Source organism: Tyto alba, unplaced genomic scaffold (assembly GCF_018691265.1).
Source record: "Tyto alba isolate M040663 unplaced genomic scaffold, T.alba_DEE_v4.0 Super-Scaffold_11, whole genome shotgun sequence".
NCBI lineage: Eukaryota > Metazoa > Chordata > Aves > Strigiformes > Tytonidae > Tyto > Tyto alba.
Window position 1 is genome coordinate 4,757,804 of NW_024881273.1, and position 19,865 is coordinate 4,777,668.

Consider the following 19,865-nt stretch of genomic DNA (forward strand, 5'->3'; position numbering starts at 1 on the left):
GAGGGGGATGAATTAACAAGAGATGCCGTCGCACATAGATGGACATTTCAATTTGCCCACCCAAGCCACCAGCAGGGTCAGTGCCCAGCTCTACCACCCATTAATTCCTCACACCCCAACAGGACACATCATCTCTCCCTACTCCAGTTTTTACCTCTGCAAAAGGAAAGTTCCCAGCTCTTGTCTTTGAGAGGCTTGAACCTCCAAAAGATACACAGACAACAGAGCAAGACACATCAGCACTCAGAGAAGCCTTTCTTCCACTCAGCCCCAAGCCCACCCCAGAGCAGCAATGCAGGTTTCACACCTTTGCTCCAAGGAATACCAGTCCCAGCAGGGACCCGCAACACAGCACACAAACCTCTCCAATAAGCACAAGCACAGAGCTGGCGTGACCCTGCACAGGGCAGCACGCTCAGCACCCCAACAGCCCCAAAAAAGCCTCAGCCAAGCAGCTCCACAATGAAAAGAGCCAGAGATAACTAACCAGCAAGCCCAGAGCTTCCTCCTTCTTCGAGACATTTATAGGAAAAACAAGGATCAGGGAGGAAAAAGAGAAAAGCCTTTACCTTGCAGCAGCCTCAGCCCTCAGAGACCTTGCAGCCACATTTCCCAGTGAGCACCATCATGCTTAGCACCTGTGGCCTTTTTCACCCAGACCAACCCCAGCAGCCCTCCACCCCCCTGCACAAACCTTTTGCTACAGCATTTTGCTTTTAGGGGCCTTTTTTTTAACTCATCGTAAGGCTAAAAGGCAGCTGCTTTGAGGTAGAGGATGGCAAATACTGCGTGGCAGAGACTCAGTATGCCTGGCTTGGGGAAAAAGCTGAGGCCTGGGAGGGGCAGAGGGGATAAAGAATAACTTTCTCAATCAGTGACCTTAGGGAATTTGCAGCAGCCTTCTTCTTCAAATTCCCTAAGGCCACTCATTTGCAGGTTTTCCTTGGTCTTCAAGATGCAACCAGCAGGAATGCATCCCAGCCCTGCTGCCCCATGCAGGACCGTGACCTCGCACAGAGCATTGCCACCATGGGAGCAAACGGGCACTGCCAGCCCTGATGCATGGAGCAAAGTGCATGCAAAGGAGGTGACTGATGGCATTTGCTGATGGAAGGGGAGCCCAGGACACAGGAACCAGCTGGAGACTGTTGTGACATCCCTGCTCAAACCAACACAGCACTGGAAAGTTTTTGGATGAGCTGGTCGGCCACTCTGATGTCCCCTTGCTCCATGACCTTTCTTCCTGCAGAGAAATCACAGCCCCGAGTGCCTGAGTCAGCTGTAAATCCCCAGCATCGATCAGACACTAAATGTGGCGCTTGGTGGTTGCGGAAGGGGAACCACGTTGCACAGAGGGAAGAGTGTAGCTGGTCCTGGCTGACATCAAAGCGTCACTGGGGCTCCCACGCAGGCTTGGGGGTGCAGAAACCACCCAGGTGGTCCCAAAAGCACCAGGGACTAAGGTGGATGGTGGAAACAAGAAGAGCACTACAGTAATTTAGGGAAAGACATCTTTTGCTAATTAAATCCAAGTGCAAAGCCTGTAGGTGTGTCCCCACCTTTGCTACAGGGTGAGTTTGGACCTTGCAGCCCCCCAGGACCTGCAGCTGCCCCAGCACAACGCAGCCCACTGAACCCTGTGAGGTTTTGGGGATCAGAGCAAGGAGGCAAAGGCACCCGTGGGCCACCCAGGGCCCCCAGCAGCTGCACCCAATGCAGCAGAGATGCTGCCCTCCCCTTTTCTATCTTCATCAGCACTCTTCATCCCCCTCACCTGCTCCCTGTGACCCCTCTCCATGTTCATCTCCTCATTTCCTCTCCTTTCTCTTCCTCATCTCTGGTTTACATTGAAAACTCTTCCCAGGGGTGGCTGTGGAGGCTTGCATGGATGCTATTTACCCTTGTACAAAGAAGCAGTGTTTGGCTAGTCTAACTGGTTCTAGTTCCTTAATGGGAGGGACATGGCCTTAGTAAAAGGACGTTTCTGCTGGTGGAAATAGTTCTGCAAGGATTGTCCCTGTAAGTGCTGCTGCAGTGAAGGGTTTTGGTGTTGATGGCATCTGGGAGGGACAGGGCTGGGCAGGTGGGGGCGAAGGTTCCAGGGCACCATCATTTCCCCACAGCTCTCTGCCTGCTGGTTTTCCGGCCACGCCAGTTTCCTCCCCAGAGGCTGGCCAGGGCAAGCCCACGAGGCCCAGATTTCTCTGATTAGGCAACGCAGGGCAGCCTCTCCCCTTTCGCTTTCAACTGCTTCTTCCTTCCCCGTCCCTGAGACAGCCCCGAGCGCCGCAGCACCCGCACCGTGACGGGCACCGGGCACGGCACGGCCATGGAGCCGAGCGCACGGGAGCCCCTCGTGAGGAAGACAAGCTCGTCGTATCAGACCTTCCCCGGGAGCGCTGGCAAGAGGCTCGACAAGGAATACCTGCAGTAAGGGCTGGGCTGGCCCCACGGGGCTGGCTGTGGGGGGGGGGGGTGGGGGGGGTGGGCTGTGCCCCCCATCCTGACAGCGCTGGGCTGAGGGGAGGCGGTGGAAGAGCTGTTTAAGCTGCTGTCGCACCTGAGTTGCCTTGACGTGGGGTCTCATCCTGCCCAGGGTGTGCGGTGCGGGGTGAGCCCACCTGGGAGAGCTGTGGGTATGCATGCTTTTGGGCATCCGACTCTTCTGGGGGCATAAATCCCTGCTGTGGGGTGTAGGGGTCTTGAAAGGAACCCCTTCCCTGCTCCGCTGGGACGAGCTGGCTGCCAGCTGGGTCCAGCCTGCCGCCCAGCTGCAGCTTCTGCTTTTCTTGGTTTGTTGAATCTACTGAAAACCGCCCAGCACAGAGGAAAGTATCAGCAGCACCCCGGGGGGACGGGCGCTCACCCCCCAGCACACAGCAGGAGCGGCTGCTGCTCCGCTCAGAGAAACCCCACCAGCCTGGGCCGGTGTATGGCCATTCCCTGGGAAAATCCTTCCGTGGGTGTCACAAGAGACTCAGCAAAGGCTGGGGGAAGCTGTGAGACAGAGTTAAATTTTCTACCGGGTGCTATAAGGGCACCCAGCACATCCTTCTTGTTCCGTCCCTCCCTCAGGAGCCTCCACAACGAGCGGCTCTACCTGGCCGTGTTCGCTGCTGTCCTGGGGAACTTCAGTTTTGGGTTTGCCCTGGTTTACTCCTCGCCCGTCATCCCCGCCCTGGAGGCTCACCCCAGTCCTGCGCTGAGGCTGGACCAGCACACAGCATCCTGGTTCGGGGTAAGGACTGGCTTTGTCCCCGCCAGGGGTGGAGGGGCAGAGCCAGTGGGTATTCGGGGGGACCCCAAACCCACCGAGGCTCCCCCCCCCCCCCCCCCTTCCCGTGTCTCCTGGCAGTCAGTGTTCACGCTGGGAGCGGCGGCGGGGGGGCTCAGCACCATGCTCCTCAACGACCTCCTGGGCCGCAAACTGAGCATCATGTTCTCGGCGCTGCCCTCCGCCGTGGGATACGCGCTGATGGCCGGTGCCCAGGGGATGGAGATGCTGCTGCTGGGCCGCGTGCTGACGGGCTACGCCGGCGGCGTGACGTCCGCCTCCATCCCGGTAACGTGCCGGGGGGAAGGAGTTTGCTGGGGATTTGCACAACGGGGAGACGACAAGGCGGTGCCGTAGCTGAGCCTGGGGACGCCCCGCTGCTTTTTGGAGGGGTCAGCAGAGCTCCGGGGCGACTGGGGATGGGGAGGACGCACTGGGTTAGTGGCACTGGCTCGGCCAGCCTGAGCTGCCCCTGTGGTACTGGACTTTCTTGCCGGCAGAAAAGGGAAGGCAGGTTCTCAGCCCTTGCCCTGGCAGTTACTTCCTCCCGTGTTTACTGAACATTGGGTGTTGCATGCAGAGGGAAAGGCAAGATTGAGTAACCCTGGAGCACATCCTTCCAGTAACAGGAGTCTAAGCGTGCCGCTGGAGCGCTTTTCCCACACTGGGCTGAGGGAGGGAAGTGGCGGTGCCTGCAAGGCTGTTGTCTGGGCCTTCCAGGACCAGCTCATATCGCTGGACTCATCACATTTCTACCCTGAACAGGCACTTTGCCAGCAGTTTGGTTTTCCCCTGGCCACAGCGGGTGCCTGCGAGGTGACAGAGGACAGGTTTTGGTGGTGGTGGCTGAATATTGCAGCTCCCTTTAGCGCGTGTTGTCCTGCTCCAGGTCTACATCTCGGAGATCTCCCACCCCGGGGTCAGAGGTATGCTGGGCGCTTGTCCTCAGATCATGGCAGTGCTGGGCTCCCTCGTCCTGTACGCACTCGGCAAGTATCTCGGTGTTCGGAGGGCAGGAAACCCTCAGCAAGACCTTAGGGAAGGGGAGTTTATTTTAAACAACTTTCTCAGCAAGTTGATGGATACCTTCCCCTTGCAGCCAGCTCACAACCACCACCACGGGTGTGCAAAGAGGGTCCGGATAGGATCGCCTGTGCATAACCCACACTTGTGTGTGTGCTCAGAGGGGTGAATCCATAACCCCCACGGACGTTACTGTGCCTGCAGACCCGGGTCCTGCATGCGGTGACCTGTGTGTGCACCTCTTGCCAGCGTGTGCCCTGGCTGCTGCAGGATCTTGCTGGATATTTTAAGATCTGGGGGAGCTTGCCGGAATTTCCCCATAACATACATCTGAAAATGCTTCTTACTAGGAGAGAAACATGTGCAAAATCTGTCTCTTTTTTTTTTTTTTTTTTTAATTATTATTTTCTCCCCCTTGCTGGATTTATTACACTAAATTATTGGGGTGCCCACATGGAGGCAAGGCTAGGACACCCTTCCCTGTGTGTTTTCCACTCCTAACTGTGCTGCTCTGGCAGGGCTGGTCCTGGACTGGCGCTGGCTGGCCGTCGCAGGGGAGGTGCCCGTGCTCGTGATGATCATCCTGCTCTGCTTCATGCCCAATTCGCCCCGGTTCCTGCTCTCCCAGGGGAAGGATGACGAGGCCCTGGGCTCGCTGCGCTGGCTGCGGGGCAAGGACACGGACTATGCCCGGGAGTACGAGCAGATCAAGGACAGCGTGAGGAAGCAGGTGAGGAAGCTCACCTCCAGCACAGCGGAGCTGTAATGTGAAAACTGCAAAAATCCAACCGCCTTTGGGCAACTCCTGAGCCACCTTCCAGGTGCCGCGGTGGTGTCCAGAGGTGGTAACACCTCGGCTTTCTGGCTTTGTCCCCTCCAGAGCCAGCGGGTTTCTTGTGCTGAGATCAAGGACCCCTTCATTTACAAGCCCATCCTGATCGCGGTGGGAATGAGGTTCCTGCAGCAGCTTTCGGGTGTCACCTGCGTCCTCGTGTACCTGCAGTCAATATTCAAGAAAACATCCGTCATCCTGGTGAGCCCTGGGTTCGGCCCGTGCTTGGACTGCCTCATCTTCAGTGATGGTTGATCAATGCCCCAAGTCCCCTCCAGCTCTAAGACCCCAACTTTGAAGTCTATTTTAGAGCACCTGGCTGGCAGTAATTTCCAAGCACCTGCCCTGCAAAAAGCTGCATGAGGAGGGGGAGCAGGACTGGGCTCACTGTTTCCCTGCTTTTTTTCTCTGGTCTCTTACTGTAAGAGGATAGCTTTGACAAAGTCATCTGCCAGAGTCAAGGCAACACATGTAGAAACATGCCCTTTCCCTGCCTCTCCCACCTCAGCTTCCCCATTGCTTTTGCCATTGCAGAAACCAGAGTATGATGCAGCTCTTGTTGGCTTGGTCCGTCTGTTCTCGGTGGCGATTGCTGCTGTGTCAATGGATAAAGCTGGGAGGAAGATTCTTCTTTTTGTATCAGGTATGTCTCCCTCCCTCGCACTGTTCTGGAAGGGAAGCTCTTATTTAAGGATTTCCAGGAGCTCTGAAAACGTGCAGGAGTGGAAACTTCAGCCATCCAGGACTCGGGCAGGGAGTGGGGGAGGTCTCTTTGCTTTGGTGGTGGCTCAGCGCCTGCGCAGAGGCATTCCCAGGAGCTCAGTCCTTGGCACAGAGGGGATCACTCACCCCTTGGTCCCACTGTGCTCTTGCATCTCTCCACAGCTGGTGTCATGTTGGTCTCCAACCTGACCATGGGGCTCTACATCCACTTCGTGCCAGCTTCTCAGAATGGCACCGTTGCCAACAAGACCCTGGTGAGCTCTGCCAACCTTTCTGCTGAGCCAACAAACTACATCACGCTCATCCCCCTCCTGGCAACCATGTTCTTCATAATGGGTAGGTGCAGAGACTGAGAGAGCGCCCAGGACCGCCAGCACAGGGCTGGGCACCAGCCTGGGGGGACGTTTCTCATCCGAGAGAGGATGATATGGAACAAGGAGATGGGACTTGGAGTTAGAAGGAAGGCAGATGTCCCCAAGAAAGATGGCAGCTGAAGTCATTTTGAGGACTGACAGCATGAATGGGGGGGAATAATAACTGATGGGGGAGGAGGGTGGGATTGCACAGGGCTCTGTTGCATTCCTCAGTGACCTTCTCAGCCTCAGCATCCTCACCTTACTCCTCGTCCCCTGCAGGTTATGCCATGGGCTGGGGCCCCATCACCTGGCTGCTGATGTCGGAGGTCCTCCCTCTGAAAGCTCGTGGGGTAGCCTCGGGCCTCTGCGTCGTCGTGAGCTGGCTGACAGCCTTCACCCTCACCCAATTCTTCCTCCGGGTCGTGGTGGGTACTGCCCCAGGAGGGTGTCCAGCAGCCCCTCCTCAGACCATCTCTGCACCAGCTCACATCTGTTTTCTGTCTCACTTTCCAGGAAGCCTTTGGCCTCGAGGTGCCCTTCCTATTCTTCGCTGTCATCTGCGCTGGGAACATCTTATTCACAGGCTGCTGTGTGCCAGAAACCAAAGGCAGGTCCCTGGAACAGATTGAGGCCTTCTTCAGGACTGGCCGGAGGTCTTTCATGAGGTAGGAGCTGCCATCTGCCAGCCATGCCAGGCTACCAGTCTACGTGTTCGAGGGCAACAAAGAAAACTGTTGTGCTGCTGGAGCTCTCTGCGAAGGCAACGGGAGAGGAACGGGTGGCGATGACCCTCTCGCTTCAGAAGTTTCCAGCTGGAACTTTACCTTCTTTTCCCGTCATTCAACACTATCTATTGCTCTGTGGGCAACATATTAACCCAAGGTATGGGACCAGGTAACCAGCACCAGGCTGGAAAGATGTCCTGGAAAATAAAAGGTGTGGCTGTGGACAGGAGACCATGCATGTCCTTCACTCAGCAGCCACCAAAGAGGCCTGAAAGCCTGAGGGCTTGGCTGGAACAGAATTAACAGCTGTAGCTGTTTTGGCACAAGTTCATTGTGTAGTTGTAAGAATAAAACAGTTTTGCCTCCAACTGCAAGATGTTGCCTTGATTTGCAGAGAAGGGCACTGCAGGGGGGTGGGATGGGAGAGGCAGAGGAGGCCTGTGACAAGGGGACCACAGCAGCCTGCAGCTTCCCAGATGAGTCTCATGTGCTTAAGGACTGTGAAAGAGGCAGAGCCAAATATTTTGTATAAAAAGCTGCCACATTTTATTGCTCTAAAACCACACATTACACTAGAAGCCTAATGAGCAAGACCAAATACAGTTCACAAAAAAAAATCCAGGACAAAACTAAGAACAGGAACAGACACATATTCAGCTGTAGTGCAAGTGATTCACTGGAGGAAAGACACAGTGGGTACTGACAGTACTTTGTACTGGGGTGGGTCCTTCCCACCACAGGTTTTTATGCATCCACAAAGAGGAAGGTGGGTGTGCCCCCATCGTGGTTTTGCGTGGAGCCTCCACTTCCCTCACTTTGAGATTTCAACTGCATAGTTAGTAGCAAATTGCTCTTATCCCTTTCCTGTGTGTCCTGCAAGATTAAGGACTTTTTAAATTTTTTAGAGCCTAACCCTAGGTAAAACACAGCTGTAGGAGGGGGGTTACGGCTGCAAGGAACAAATGGCCTTGCTGAGAATCACATCCAACCTAACTCCTTTGAAAGGGACAGAACAACACAGGTAGATGAGTTGCCCAAGCGTTTGTCCAACCTCCTGAAATGCACTTGGCACCCAGAGGGCTGGTGGAGATGCTTGTGTTCTCCCATTCCTGGAACATTCAGCCTGCAGTGACAAGGGAGTGTGTGGTAACATGGCATATTTGACCCAGACCTCAAGATATGCTAGCTACTATTTAGATCCCCTGCAGCAGGAGATGAGAGAAATCACCTAAGAGAAGAGGTGCTTTACCAGAGGATGAATTTAAAGCAGCCTGGGACAGAGTAAGAGAGATGGGCCAAAATCAAAGCCACAGAGAAAATTCAGTATTAGACCTAACCTTTGCAGCTGAGACCCATTTCCAGAAAGATGTTCAGCCCTGGCTGGAATATGACTATTTCTAAGCATGGCCTGATTATGAGAGGTCTCAAGAGCCCTTGGTTTCCACTGACCTTCTGAAGATCAGGATCTCTGGCAGCTCTAGGCTAGAGCATTCTCTCTCTCACATGGCTATGGACCAGGTCTTGATATCTTCACTTCAGTGAAACCCTTCCCTGAAGACAGTGGATGTTTTTTCCTGAGGAAAAAAATGACAAAGATGAATTGAGCTTCCCAGGCCTTGGCGTAAGGAGGAAATGCCCGAATATGAAAGGAGGCTGGACTCTTCAGGTCCTGCGAGAACCTCATCAGAGAAGTATTTTCTGAGTGACCTCCTTTCTTCAATATAGGAAGCCTGAGGGTTTTTGCTATAACATTTAGTGTCTGAGAAATCACAGTGTCTCTTTCCAGAGGTAGAACAGTATTTTTATTCACTGCACAGACAGAATCAGGTGGTGTTACAAAATCAGCTCCTGCCCAGAGCAGCAAGATCTGGGTACGCAGCAGAAAGTGAGCTTCTGCCCAATGGACAGCCCCAGGGGCCAGAGCAGCTAAAATGCACAAGTGCTGTCAGCTTCACGATTGACTGGGACACAGAAGAGTCCCACGCTGTATAAATGCATGTGGGTAGGAAGCGCACAGCTCAGATGGTGAATGGTGTAACAGCCCATTGCTAAGTGCACGTGTGCTGCCAGTACCCAGGTGTCTTTCCACTCTCGGTGTCAACAACTCACTGTAGTCAATGCATCACCCGCTTTTGAGTTCCTGCATAACAAAACTTCCGTCCCGTTGTCTCCCAAGAGGCTTTTCCAAGACCTGGCAAGCAGAACCTCTTCCATAGAGACCCCGAGGATTAGCCATCCAGCCTGGATGCCATCAGTTGGGATGGAGTTGAGCCTGTAAAATTTCTAGAGCAGGGCTTTTAACTCCATTTTTCCTTACACAGCCCCAAGCACCTTGATGATGCCTCTAAACACAATTAATAACCACCATGCACTGTGAATGGGCACATTAACTACTCTGATGCTACTACTCTAAAGGTCCTTTCTATCTCCACAAAAGCAGTCTCTTGTCCACATGGAGGTGACACCACCCACCAACCGTCACTACTACTCTTAAAAGCCAGGGGTGCTGTCACCAGGCCCTGTCTGCAATGATGGCAGCATCTGCCTTGGTTTCAGCTGCATCACGGGCAGCTGAAATTCCCAAGAGCTCCCACTCTGGCCATGCATCTGTAGGAGTCAGCACCTTTGGAGCACGGATCTGAGACAGCTCCTGTTGCGGCAGGCACAGAGACACTGATCAGACCTGGTGTCTTTAAGCAGTGGGGACAAAGTCTCCAGCTCAGCTCTTACAGAAGAGTCCCTGAGGCTCATTTTCAATAAAAGCGTTGAGCTCGGAGCTGAGCTTTGAACCCGCTAAGGGTGGCAGAGCAGGTGCGGATTGTTTGCTTTGCTTTGGCCCCAGCGTCAGACCCAACTGCCACAAAATACAGCACGACAGCACTGCTGGCATCTCAGGGTCTGCTGCTGGTCCATGGCATTAGGATAACCAGATGAAGCCAGTGAGGGTCCCACCAGTTCCATGGAACATCACCGCGGGCGTAGATGAACCTGCAAGCATTTCTATCGCCTCTGCTTTGCCTTTCACCTCCCGTCACTAAAGCTACTGTGGAACTACTCACAGAGCAAAGCAATCACTACCAAAGACATGCTCGTAGCTACGTGCATCAGTCTGCAACATTCCTCTACTAAACACTACTTAACTCCCCAAGCCCCCCTGAAATCAAAGCAGATGTCCTATTTGCTAGGCAGGACTCTGCACTTGAACCACCCGGTAAAGGTACAGCACAGGGACACCACTCGAAGAGCAGAGAGGCTCTCATCCTGAGGTGTCCCGTGGGCTTCCCTATCTTCCTCCTGCAGCACCCCATTACCGCCGGCAGAATCACCCACGCAGGAGGCCGTGGTCCCCTCACACGTGCACAAGGAAGGCCAATGCCCCAGGTATTGCATGCAATAACAGGGACTCACCCGGAGCTGGGGGCTTCAAAACGCCACAGCCTTTATTGAAACAAGCTGCCTCTGGGCTGACAGCGCCTATTCTGCGTCCCAGACAAGCCGGTGTCACGGCTCAGAGGCCTGAGGGGAAAGGGCTTAGCACAAAGTGGCTGCCCAGCATCCAGCTGCAAGGGTCTGGGTGTGTAAATAAACCCAAGCCGCGCTTCTGCCTGGTGCAAATCCTCACACCTCCCCAAACTCAAGGGAAGAAACAACAGCTAGCAGGAGCTGGCAGCTTAGCCCCCCCCCGTCCCCGGGGACTGCTCTGCTCCCCCTGCAAGGCGCACGCTGCAGCCTCCCCCCTCCGGCAGCGGCTCCATCCCAGGCTCTGCCAGGGATGTGCTGGCGTCGCTCGGCCAACGCGAATACACGCCGTACCCAGAGGAAGGACAGGTCATACAGATAGTTTCCAACACGGCACGGCTCGGAAGCCGCAGAGAGCTGGACAGGCAGACCCTTCTGACAGACAGCACCCGGCCTCCAGCGGCGTTTCTCAGACCGCAGCGTGACCCCCCTGGTACCCCAGTGATTCAAATGGGACCACAAAGTGTCGGCGGCAGCGGGAGCTCAGCTCCCAGGGCTGCTGAATGGGTACAAACCTCCAGCCCAGCAGTTACAGCCCAGTTTTCCTCCCTTCTCTCTCCTAGAAGAGAGGGACATCAAACTTTGTCAGGTCAGTGGCCCAGAAGAAGACAAAGAGGTCAAGGACAACCCACTTTCCAAAAGTATGAGAAACACTCTGAAGGCTGAAATAGGATTTTATGGTATCCTAATTCTAGCATCCCAGTTACAGCAGTCAGGGCTCTCCCTGGGTTCAGAGAGGCCGCCCCGCAGTGAAATGAGGCAGTTCTTTGAAGGACAGGAAACAGAGCACTCCTTTCTCTTATGTCCAGAGAAAATGAGTCCCATCAAAATACTTAAATAACCAGTAATAAATTATTCTCCTTTTTACTAATCAAAATAAAAAGCAATCATGTAAAGACAAATAAATTAAAACCCCTCAGAAGAAACCATGATGAGAAGAGGGGGATCTGGACTTAGCGAGCAGTTTTGTTCTGCATGACACAAAGCAAAAAGAAAATATGATACGAAAACTACTAATTGAGCCTGGAATAAAGAAGCAAGACATCCCAGCTATCCACACTGAAATGGTGCAGACTTCTCTATGTTTGCAAAGGAAGGATATGCCACCTTCCCATACACCACCAGCCCAGGACTGATGCAAAAAGAACATCAGCCCAAAGAGAAAGGCTGCACCAGACAGAAACAAAGAGCAGGTCCCTTGCATGGAGGGATGGGTCACGGGAGCAGGAGCAGATGCAGGGAGTGAGAGATAAGAGAGCAGAGTCCCAGGCTCATGAGAGAAGGATGCTCTTGCACGTCAGTAACACTTACACCAGCAAAAAAATCCCACTTGGCTCAAGCAATAGTACCCTTTTTCAGCTGAGGTAAAGCAAACCTTATTTCCCTTCTTCCCCAGTAAGAGCAAAGCTTAAGAAAAGTACCCTTATTAAGACAAAGTAGTTAATTCTTATAATTCTAGTAAATTGCAGTAACTGCCTGCAGCTGTATCCAGAGGAAGCAGGGACCGTGCTTTGTAGGTACCAGGATCTGCCCCAGCACCTCTGGCAGCTCCTCTGCAGGGGTGGTCACTGTCTTTAGATGGGATTTTTGCTGGAAGTCCTTTCCCATGCAGTGATGCCTCCGATGCCTGGCCTAACTGGACCCATATTAAAATATACTCAATGGAAGAAGACCAAGCTTAAGCATCACCATGTAGTGCTAAACCCTGGATTAGTATATTATACCTGGGAAGGGCCACACCAGAGAGTGTTACTGAAAACGTGTAACGTGCAATGACAGGTTACCCCCAGGCACGAGGCCAGCAGCTCCCTGACTCCGATGAGACCAGCGCAGGCAAGGAGCTGGCAGGTCAGCTCTGTCCCTCCTCACCCCATCCAGAGAGCAGTTCCCAAATGAGCACTGCATCCTCGACTCGTTATCAGGTGTCACTCCAAAGAAAGGCTACCTATTCAGGCTTGTAAAGCAGCACTCAAAGAGCCAGCACCTCTGCAGCGAAAAAAAGAAAAAAAAAAAAAAAAAAAGAAAAAAAAAGTAGAGGGACTGTGAGATATTTGGGTGAGGGTTGAAGAGGAGAGAGGGTCCAACGTGCTGAGGTCTGGCTGCTGGTGTGAGAAGAGGGCACAGCCTGGCCCAGACCCTGAGATTTACAGTTGCTGTAGTGTCCAGGGAAATCGTGGTGTAATGGAGAGGGGAGAGGGCAGAGGGAAGGGCATTGTGGATTTCTGTATCTTCACCATCTCAGTGTCCAGGAGAGGTTACCACAAGCTCGTGTGCTTCAGGGAGCCTCTCCCTCCACGGTCCCCGTGAGCTTCTCTTCATCCATTTGCTTCTGCTGCTGGTGGATCCGAGCGTAGGAGATGGCATCTCCCCTGCAGAGAAAAGGGATGTGAGCTCCAGGTGCCCATCCTGGTGGGTACAGTCCCTGGCAGAGAGGTCTCCCAACCTGGGGGGGCCCGGGCCTCTCCGTGCTGAGGGATGCCAGGAATGAAATGAACCTTGCTGGCCCTCTCCAACCTCACCAAAGCTGTTCACCACCCGCAGAGCCGGCCCAACCCTCCAACAGCTGCAGAAAGAGGGCTGGGACCCACAGGGCAACCTAGATGGAGCTCCCAAGGAAAAGCTCAGAGTTTCAGCAAACCCTAGGACCTTCCCTCCCAGGGCTTTGAGATGATGGCAGGGAGATGTTCTCTGGCGGCATTTACACCTGAAAGCACGGTTAGTACAGCAGGAAAGTGTAGCCTTAGGGAGGCAGATGGGGGTGAGGGCTGGAGGGTCCCCCTTCCCCCTTCCCTCCCCTCCACAAGCAGACTGATTTCTCTTACTTTTTCCCCAGCGCTGACATGCCATAAAGCACGCCGGTGGCAAACGCAATGGCATTTCCAAAGAGCGTGGTCAACGTCAGGCTGAGCACGACCGGGAACACAGCCATCCTGGAAGAGAGAGGCAGCCCTCAAAGCCAGGCTCCGCTCCGCACGGGATGCAGGGATGCTCGGACATCGCGGCGTGCCCACGAGCATCCCGATGCGGTTCCCGGGGTGGCTTCACCACCACAGCACACCCCGGGAGCATCCTCACCCGCAGTAGAAAGCAGCTTTCTGCCAGGGCCGCAGCTTGTCCGCCTTCTCAGAGACGGCGTTCGCAAACTCGATAAACTGGCAGCAGAAGGGGGCTTCGCACAGGAACAGGATGAAGGCGTTGAGCCTCCAGGTAGAGCAAACCAGAGTTAATCCCACCCACATGGCCCCGAGTGAGGGCTGGCATGTACCCTCCCTCCGGCCCCCCAACACCAGCCACTCCAATGCCCAAACACAGACAGAAGGGAATGGCAGGGCTGGACCCCACTGTGGTCCCTCCCCACTTCTTGATAATTCCCAAACCCCGGTGCTCCAGACTTGTTTCAAAGAAGGGTATCTCAGTATTTACCTAAAAAGGGGTAAAGGAAGAATATAAATAGAATAAACCCAGTGTCTCAACCCACCCAGTAGAGCAAGAGCTGGCAATTTGCAGAGCCTGCAGTGCCTGACAGATGTTTCCCTCACACCCACTCCCCAAGTGGGGCAGCTCTGCCCCTTGCTTAGTGGCATCTAATTAACTGAAACTCCCTCCCAGCAGGAAAAATCAAGAAAAGAAACTCTGCTCACATCATCCACACACCGGCCGCGATGTTCAGGGGGTTGATGGTGACACAGTTCCAGAGCCCAGAGAAGGCACAAGCTGGAAAGCAAAGAGGCTTTTGGTGACCCAGTGCGCGCCCGGGGGCAGAGAGGGCTGGCTGCTCCTGCCAGCTCTGCCCTCCAACGGGACCTTGCAGCCACACCAACATGATTTTGCTCTCCTGTATTTTGGGCTGTTTTGCAGAGCAGGGGCTGCCCAGAAGAGCCCTTGCCTTGGCTGAGACCTCTAGGCACTGCAGAGCAGCCTGTACAGACCAGCACAGGAGGGTGGGTGGGAAGGTCTGATGGCCCAAACAGGAGCCCAGGATGCAGGGGAGAGGGTTTATTCCCAGCTCCTCCAGCCGGGTATCCTTTTGCTCCAAATGCTTGGTGTCTCAGCATGATACTCTCACAACTATTTCACTTGCGTAGAACAACAGAGCATTTGCTTTTACGTGGAGTCACACACGTGGCGCCCTGGGTTTTATTTTCTAAGGAATTACTGCTTTGTCCTGGGATAAACAACGAGGTCCCAGCAGGCACCCGTCTCTGAGTGGCACAGGGAAAGCTGAGCAAAAAACATGACTTGCAGCACCAAGGCACACAGACAAACGATAAATAAAGCAGAGGTGAACCCGGTCTCACCCACACAGTGCTGGGTCTGCACTAGAGATGGGCAGAAAAGAGCCAGGTTTGGGTGTCCGCTAATACAAATGGAAGCGGATGCTAGATAAAAGTAGAGCCCAAAATAGCCCCAGTGCTCCTGATGCTGTAACGCAAGGAGAGGAACCAGGCAGCAGTGTCCAAGCTGAGGCTGCATGTACTTCTTTCCTGCCTCATTAAATTTGCAGAGCGTTCCTGGCACTCGATACGGCCCTTTTCCTCCCGAGATACCAACAGGCTGCCGCTGCTCACCTGGGAACCTGAGCCCAGGCAGGGAGGGCAGCGAGACACGGCGGAGTCCACAGTAAACAACACCATCCTGCAAAACTCCGACTAAAATCATATAGTCCTTAAAGGCCGTCTTGGGGATGATTATCCATCCGCACAATGAAGAGCAGCAGAGCCCATCTCTGAGAATGAAACCAGCCTGGGTTCAGGTATTTCAGATATCTGCTCATGTTTTCCTAAGGGGATCCCTGAGCAGAGCTGCTGTGAGCAGTCCTGACCTTCAAAAGCCTGGCACATGTTTGCAAGGTTTCTTTTAAACAGTCATTGCTGAATCCTTGACACTCCCTTAAAAACAGTTATCCTTATTTACCAGACTGGGAAACAAAGCTGCAGGCCTATGACAGGACTGATCTAAGCTCATCCCAACCAGCAAGTGACCTCCTGGTTTTAGGAAACAACCAAACAAGGTTATTTTTAAAGGCTTCCTAGGACTACTCCACAGGGCCCAAAATCTTTTGGAGAACCCTGTGCGAACAATATCAGCCAGGATAGGAGAAATGCCAGAGGACATATAATATCCATGACTCCAAGGGCACTTCTCATCCTCCCATCGCAAAGGGACCAGTGTCAGTGTCCCCACGCTGCAGGGGAAACTGAGGCACTGGTGTGGGATGATCTGCCCGTGGTCACACACGCAAACAGCTGGAGAGCTGGAAAAGCAATGGCCAGCAGGATTGTTGGGAGCAGCTCAGAGAGCAGGGCACAACACAGGGATTTCTAATTCTTCTGTGACCAACAGACTCTTGGATGCTGATGGAAGAGGAGCTCCAGGGGGAAGCACCGCAGGCTTGTGACACTTGCCCTGACGCAGGAAAGCACACTTCTGGAAATAATGTTAAGTAACTTTCAGGTACTTCAGAATTCGCAGAGCAGCAAAAATCAGCTGCATCTCCACTATTCCCAAAACATAGCCGGGGCTGGGGCAGGACCCTGCCTTCTTAAACACCACGGCAGAACAGAGCAGTCCAGCTGGTTCACAGGGCTACAAAACTGACCCTGACCACAAAACAAACCTGGGGAGGCAGAATGTTATTTTTTTCAAGCAGATTTTTGGCCTTCCTCTTCTTTTAATCTAGCCAGCCAAGGGTTATTTTGTCAGGGTTCTGGCTTGGTTTTGTCCTCAAACACCTCAAAACAACCCTTGAGCACCAAGTGGCCCCGCAATAGTCTCAGCTAAGCAGCCACCCTGGTTGCCAGTGGACTAATGACCCAACAAGCCTGCGCTGAGCAAGCCCCTACGTCAGCACAAGCACCAGCCAGCAGGAAAGGAGTCAAAGGTTTATAATCACAGGAACACTGCACTCGGTGGCGGTTGCCAACTGCCACTGAGATAACGACTTGGTGACCTTGAGTCCCCTTTGCAGAGGAGGGTGTCCTACAGCAGCCCAGTACATCCTTGTCCCACCGAGATGGGATCGGCTCCTGCCTCAGTAGCCAAAAGGGGAGGGAGCTGCCAAGCCAGAGACTTCTTTTTACAAAAGAGAGGACTAGCAGTAGGTTTAAAATGCAGCTAACGTTCAATGGCATGTAAGCTGTGGAAGACAGACAGTTCTGCCATTTGTTTAACTGCTGTCCCATCCTGAATCCCTGAGGAAGCACAAATAACTGGGAGCTAAAATGGAGGGGGGGAAGAACTCCACCCCCTACAAAGGCTCTATTCATTTCAAGCAGCTGGTCACTGTCCTCAACGCAAGCCTATTTTTGCTCCTAAAGCATTTTACAAAAGCCACAGACTCTCCTCATCCTTTTACAAGGAGGAACACAAGGGAGAGAAGGGACTTGGCCAAGGTCACCAAGCCAGCCTGCGCAAGAGCCAGAAACAGATCCCAAACCTTGTTTGTCTTGTTCCTACTCCGGCCCCTGGACTTTTCTGGCTTCAGCAAGTTGTGTTCTGCAGGTATTTGCACATGGTAGATGTTGTCTGCCAGTCTTACATCCACTAACAAAGTTTCTCATCCTTTCTACAGGGAGTTTTTCCTTCTGTAAGAAATGATCTAGCCCTGTAGCAGGACCACAGCCCAGTGGCTCAAAATCCTTATAAATGATTTCTGCTCTTTCATAGCAAGCTCTGAAAAATAGCAGCAAACTCCAGCCTTGCCGTGTTCTTAGTCACCCCTTTTCCAAACTGTCCACCTTCAACAAGGTGATGCTGAACAAGGAGCATTTTGAAGAGGGCCATTGCTAGCACAGGGCATTGGAGGATTGCCTCTTTCCACAGTCCCCCATTTCCCTGCTCATAAGAGATGCTGCCTCATTCTCTGTCTGACAGACCTCATGGAGGGAGATTGTCAGGGCTACAGAGCAAGCTGTCTGACTTCTCAAATCATCAGTACCCTTGTTAAGAGCCTGGCTCTTCTTCCAAAAGCTTCTTCTCAGCCTCACCCAAATACATAAAACTCTCAGCTTTCTTTAAAAACAAGTCATGAGCTCTCAGAGCTGTGAACAAAAGGTTGGGAAAATAATCCAAGTACAATTCAGCTGTCTTGAAATGTGAAGACAGAGAAGAAATCTGGCTTCAAAGACTCGCACTTTTAAGCCACTCATGAGCTGCTCTAGCACGAGGTGGGCAATGCCACCACTGCGACCCAACAGCCATCCTCTCCAGCTCGTCACCCTCCATCTGCGTCCCCCTGAGCTCTGCACGGGCCAAAGCCACATAAAAAAAGCACCAAGGCTCCAGCTAAAGCCCCAGCCCGTGGGAAAGACGCGGCTACACTAAACCCCGACCTGGGACCTGCACTGAAGACACGTCCCCGCTGGTCTCTTGGCCGTCTGCCGGGACCAGAAGCGCGGGGGCCGCAGGCAGAGCATGGCAAAGCCAGTATGTTTTGCCCCATAAGAGCAGTCCTACCAAATCTTTTCACACCTCCAGAATTTCAGCACCTAAGACATGAAACAGTGAGAGCAGCATATGTTTTACCAGCCTAGCCAAAAAGGGCTGTAATGAGCCTGCCCAACAATACCACAGTCTACCGCCGTGGGCTCGTGCAGTCAAGTCCTGAGGCAAGAGGCAGGCATGGGAAGGGGGCAGGGGTAGAGAGGGATCAGTCTGAACGCTATAGCCGAGGGAATAAATCAGGGCTGACTGCACTGGCTGAGAAATACTCTTGTTTTTTTAGAAGCCGTGGACCTGAAGCAGAAGAAATTCTCCATCCTGTGCTCTGCAGGAGATCAGACTAAGCGGTCATAACAGTCCCTCCTGTTTTTAAGAGCTATTAATCTCTCCACAGAATGTAGCAAAACAGCACTACAGGACAGGCTGATTTCTGGCAAAGTTGCAAAGACTCTTTCCCTGGGAAAATTTTTTTCAACAGCAGGTAATTCAGAGCGCAGCCAACTCACTTTGCCGTACGTCGGCTCCCTTCTTCTCTGCGTCCGAGACTAAACCCCTTAAAAACACACAACACAAACCAAGTCCATTATTCGCCTTCAAAAAAAAAAAATAGTCAGGCCCTCTGCAATCAACAACAGGAGTAACAGGAAACATGCTCCAACATTGAGGACAGGCAAAGAAAATAAGTTGCAGGAACATACAAACACCCAGTAATCAAAGAGGATGAACCAAATCCCACGGCCTCTCTTCCAGCCTTGAACCTGACCCTGCTGAGCACCCTGAGCTTGGTGCTCGCAGTAAAATCACCGTCTGGTTTATCTGCCCACAGCCCTCCCGCAGGACCAGGGGCTCGGCTGCTGCTCCCGCCACTTCCAGCGAGTGCCGTATCCAAGAAGAAACTCGAGGATTTGCAGATCCCCCCGTGACGTCCCGTCTCCCAGGTGCCAAAGTTCAGCAGGTTCGGTGAGCACGAAGCGCATCCCTCGTGTGCCGGCTAAAACCACCCCCACTTCAGGCATGTCCACGACTCTTTCTGCCCGGAACGCAGCAAACTGTTGTCTAGAGGAGACACAAACCCCTAACACCCCAAGTGACTGTTTTGTGGCGTGCCCCCCACCCCTCCCCACACACAAACATGACCCTAACAAGAGGCAGGGCAGGACCCCTGACACGCGTTTTTGCATGCACGAGCGACGCCGGGGAGGCAACCCCCTGGCTGCAAGGGAAGGGGGATACTTACACACACCCCCGAGGACCCCGGCAATCCTGCAGAGCCACCTGTACCACCAGGTCATGCCATCATCGGCGGAGGAAGCCGCTGGCTCAGGGGCTGCTGCTTGCAACTGCTCATCCTGAGAGCTCATGGCACCCCTGCTCCCGGAGGGCTCAGGGGGCAGCACCCCGCTCCCCACCTGAACCCCAGCAGCGCAGGATTCCCCCCCAGCCCAGGTGACGCTCCCCCTGTGCCCCCCCCGCTCCTCCAGCCAACCCAGCGGACAGCCCCTAAACCCAACCCTGGCGCTGCTGGGCCTCTCCCTGCACCCCCATGCAGGGCCTGGCCCCCGGCAGCCCCCCCAGGGCTGACAATGGAGGGTCTCTGCCTGCAGCAGCGATGCCAGCGGCCGTGGGAGCTGCCTCCACGTCTGCCTGCGTATTGCATTGTGGGTCCCCTCCTCCAGCAGGCAGGGCTTTGATGTCACTCTCATTAAAAGGCTGGTGGGCAGAGCCCGTCCTGTACATATTCATAAGCAGCCACGCAGAAACGTGCTCCACGCCAGGGTCCGGGGCCCGCTTCTCCCGGCTGACAACTAGATACCATTATCCAGGTGGCCAGCGTGTGCTCAGAGGAAAGGGAAACATGAATTTTTGCATGAACGTGCGTTTAAGAGCGCTACAAAACCGTGCCCTCGAGATAAGAGGGCAGCGCTCCCCTTAATCTGAACAGAATCAGGTTTTCTCCCTAGGAAACGGGAGTA

General features: G+C 53.7%; 2 protein-coding genes across 7 annotated transcripts; one reads left to right on the top strand and one right to left on the bottom strand.

Annotated features, from left to right (window-relative positions):
- Positions 1–1,968: 1,968 nt before the first annotated feature.
- On the top strand, positions 1,969–7,301 carry SLC2A6 (solute carrier family 2 member 6). Its single transcript, XM_042786842.1, has 11 exons — positions 1,969–2,019; positions 2,278–2,430; positions 3,076–3,238; positions 3,356–3,562; positions 4,164–4,263; positions 4,816–5,027; positions 5,178–5,330; positions 5,664–5,772; positions 6,015–6,188; positions 6,488–6,633; positions 6,722–7,301. Exons 2-11 carry the CDS (start codon positions 2,330–2,332, stop codon positions 6,875–6,877), a joined length of 1,521 nt encoding a protein of 506 aa, XP_042642776.1. The 5' UTR covers positions 1,969–2,019; positions 2,278–2,329; the 3' UTR covers positions 6,878–7,301.
- On the bottom strand, positions 5,212–19,535 carry CACFD1 (calcium channel flower domain containing 1). Of its 6 annotated transcripts, none has more exons than XR_006164779.1 (6): positions 19,130–19,535; positions 14,094–14,166; positions 13,528–13,653; positions 13,275–13,382; positions 8,383–12,821; positions 5,212–5,294 (listed from the first exon to the last, which is right to left on the bottom strand). XR_006164779.1 is itself a non-coding variant. In XM_033012047.2 (6 exons), the coding sequence occupies exons 1-5, from the start codon at positions 19,251–19,253 to the stop codon at positions 12,728–12,730; spliced, it is 525 nt and encodes a 174-aa protein (XP_032867938.1). In that variant the 5' UTR covers positions 19,254–19,535; the 3' UTR covers positions 7,456–8,507; positions 12,712–12,727. The 6 variants fall into 6 exon arrangements, 3 of the variants coding, with proteins under 3 accessions (XP_032867938.1, XP_042642778.1, XP_042642777.1); XR_006164780.1 differs by lacking the exon at positions 5,212–5,294 and adding an exon at positions 7,360–7,431; XR_006164778.1 differs by lacking the exon at positions 5,212–5,294 and adding an exon at positions 7,456–8,056.
- Between the last annotated feature and the right edge of the window lie 330 nt (positions 19,536–19,865).

Excerpts from the sequence above, each read along its gene's own strand:
- CACFD1 (XM_033012047.2), bottom strand. The coding sequence starts at position 19,253 with ATGAGCTCTCAGGATGAGCAGTTGCAAGCAGCAGCCCCTGAGCCAGCG. Across the intron at positions 13,654-14,093 it reads GCGGCCGGTGTGTGGATGAT|GCTCAACGCCTTCATCCTGT; the intron begins GTGAGCAGAGTT and ends CTCTACCTGGAG. Across the intron at positions 13,383-13,527 it reads AAAGCTGCTTTCTACTGCGG|GATGGCTGTGTTCCCGGTCG; the intron begins GTGAGGATGCTC and ends TCTCTCTTCCAG.
- SLC2A6 (XM_042786842.1), top strand. The coding sequence starts at position 2,330 with ATGGAGCCGAGCGCACGGGAGCCCCTCGTGAGGAAGACAAGCTCGTCG. Across the intron at positions 3,563-4,163 it reads TGACGTCCGCCTCCATCCCG|GTCTACATCTCGGAGATCTC; the intron begins GTAACGTGCCGG and ends GTCCTGCTCCAG. Across the intron at positions 4,264-4,815 it reads CCTCGTCCTGTACGCACTCG|GGCTGGTCCTGGACTGGCGC; the intron begins GCAAGTATCTCG and ends CTGCTCTGGCAG.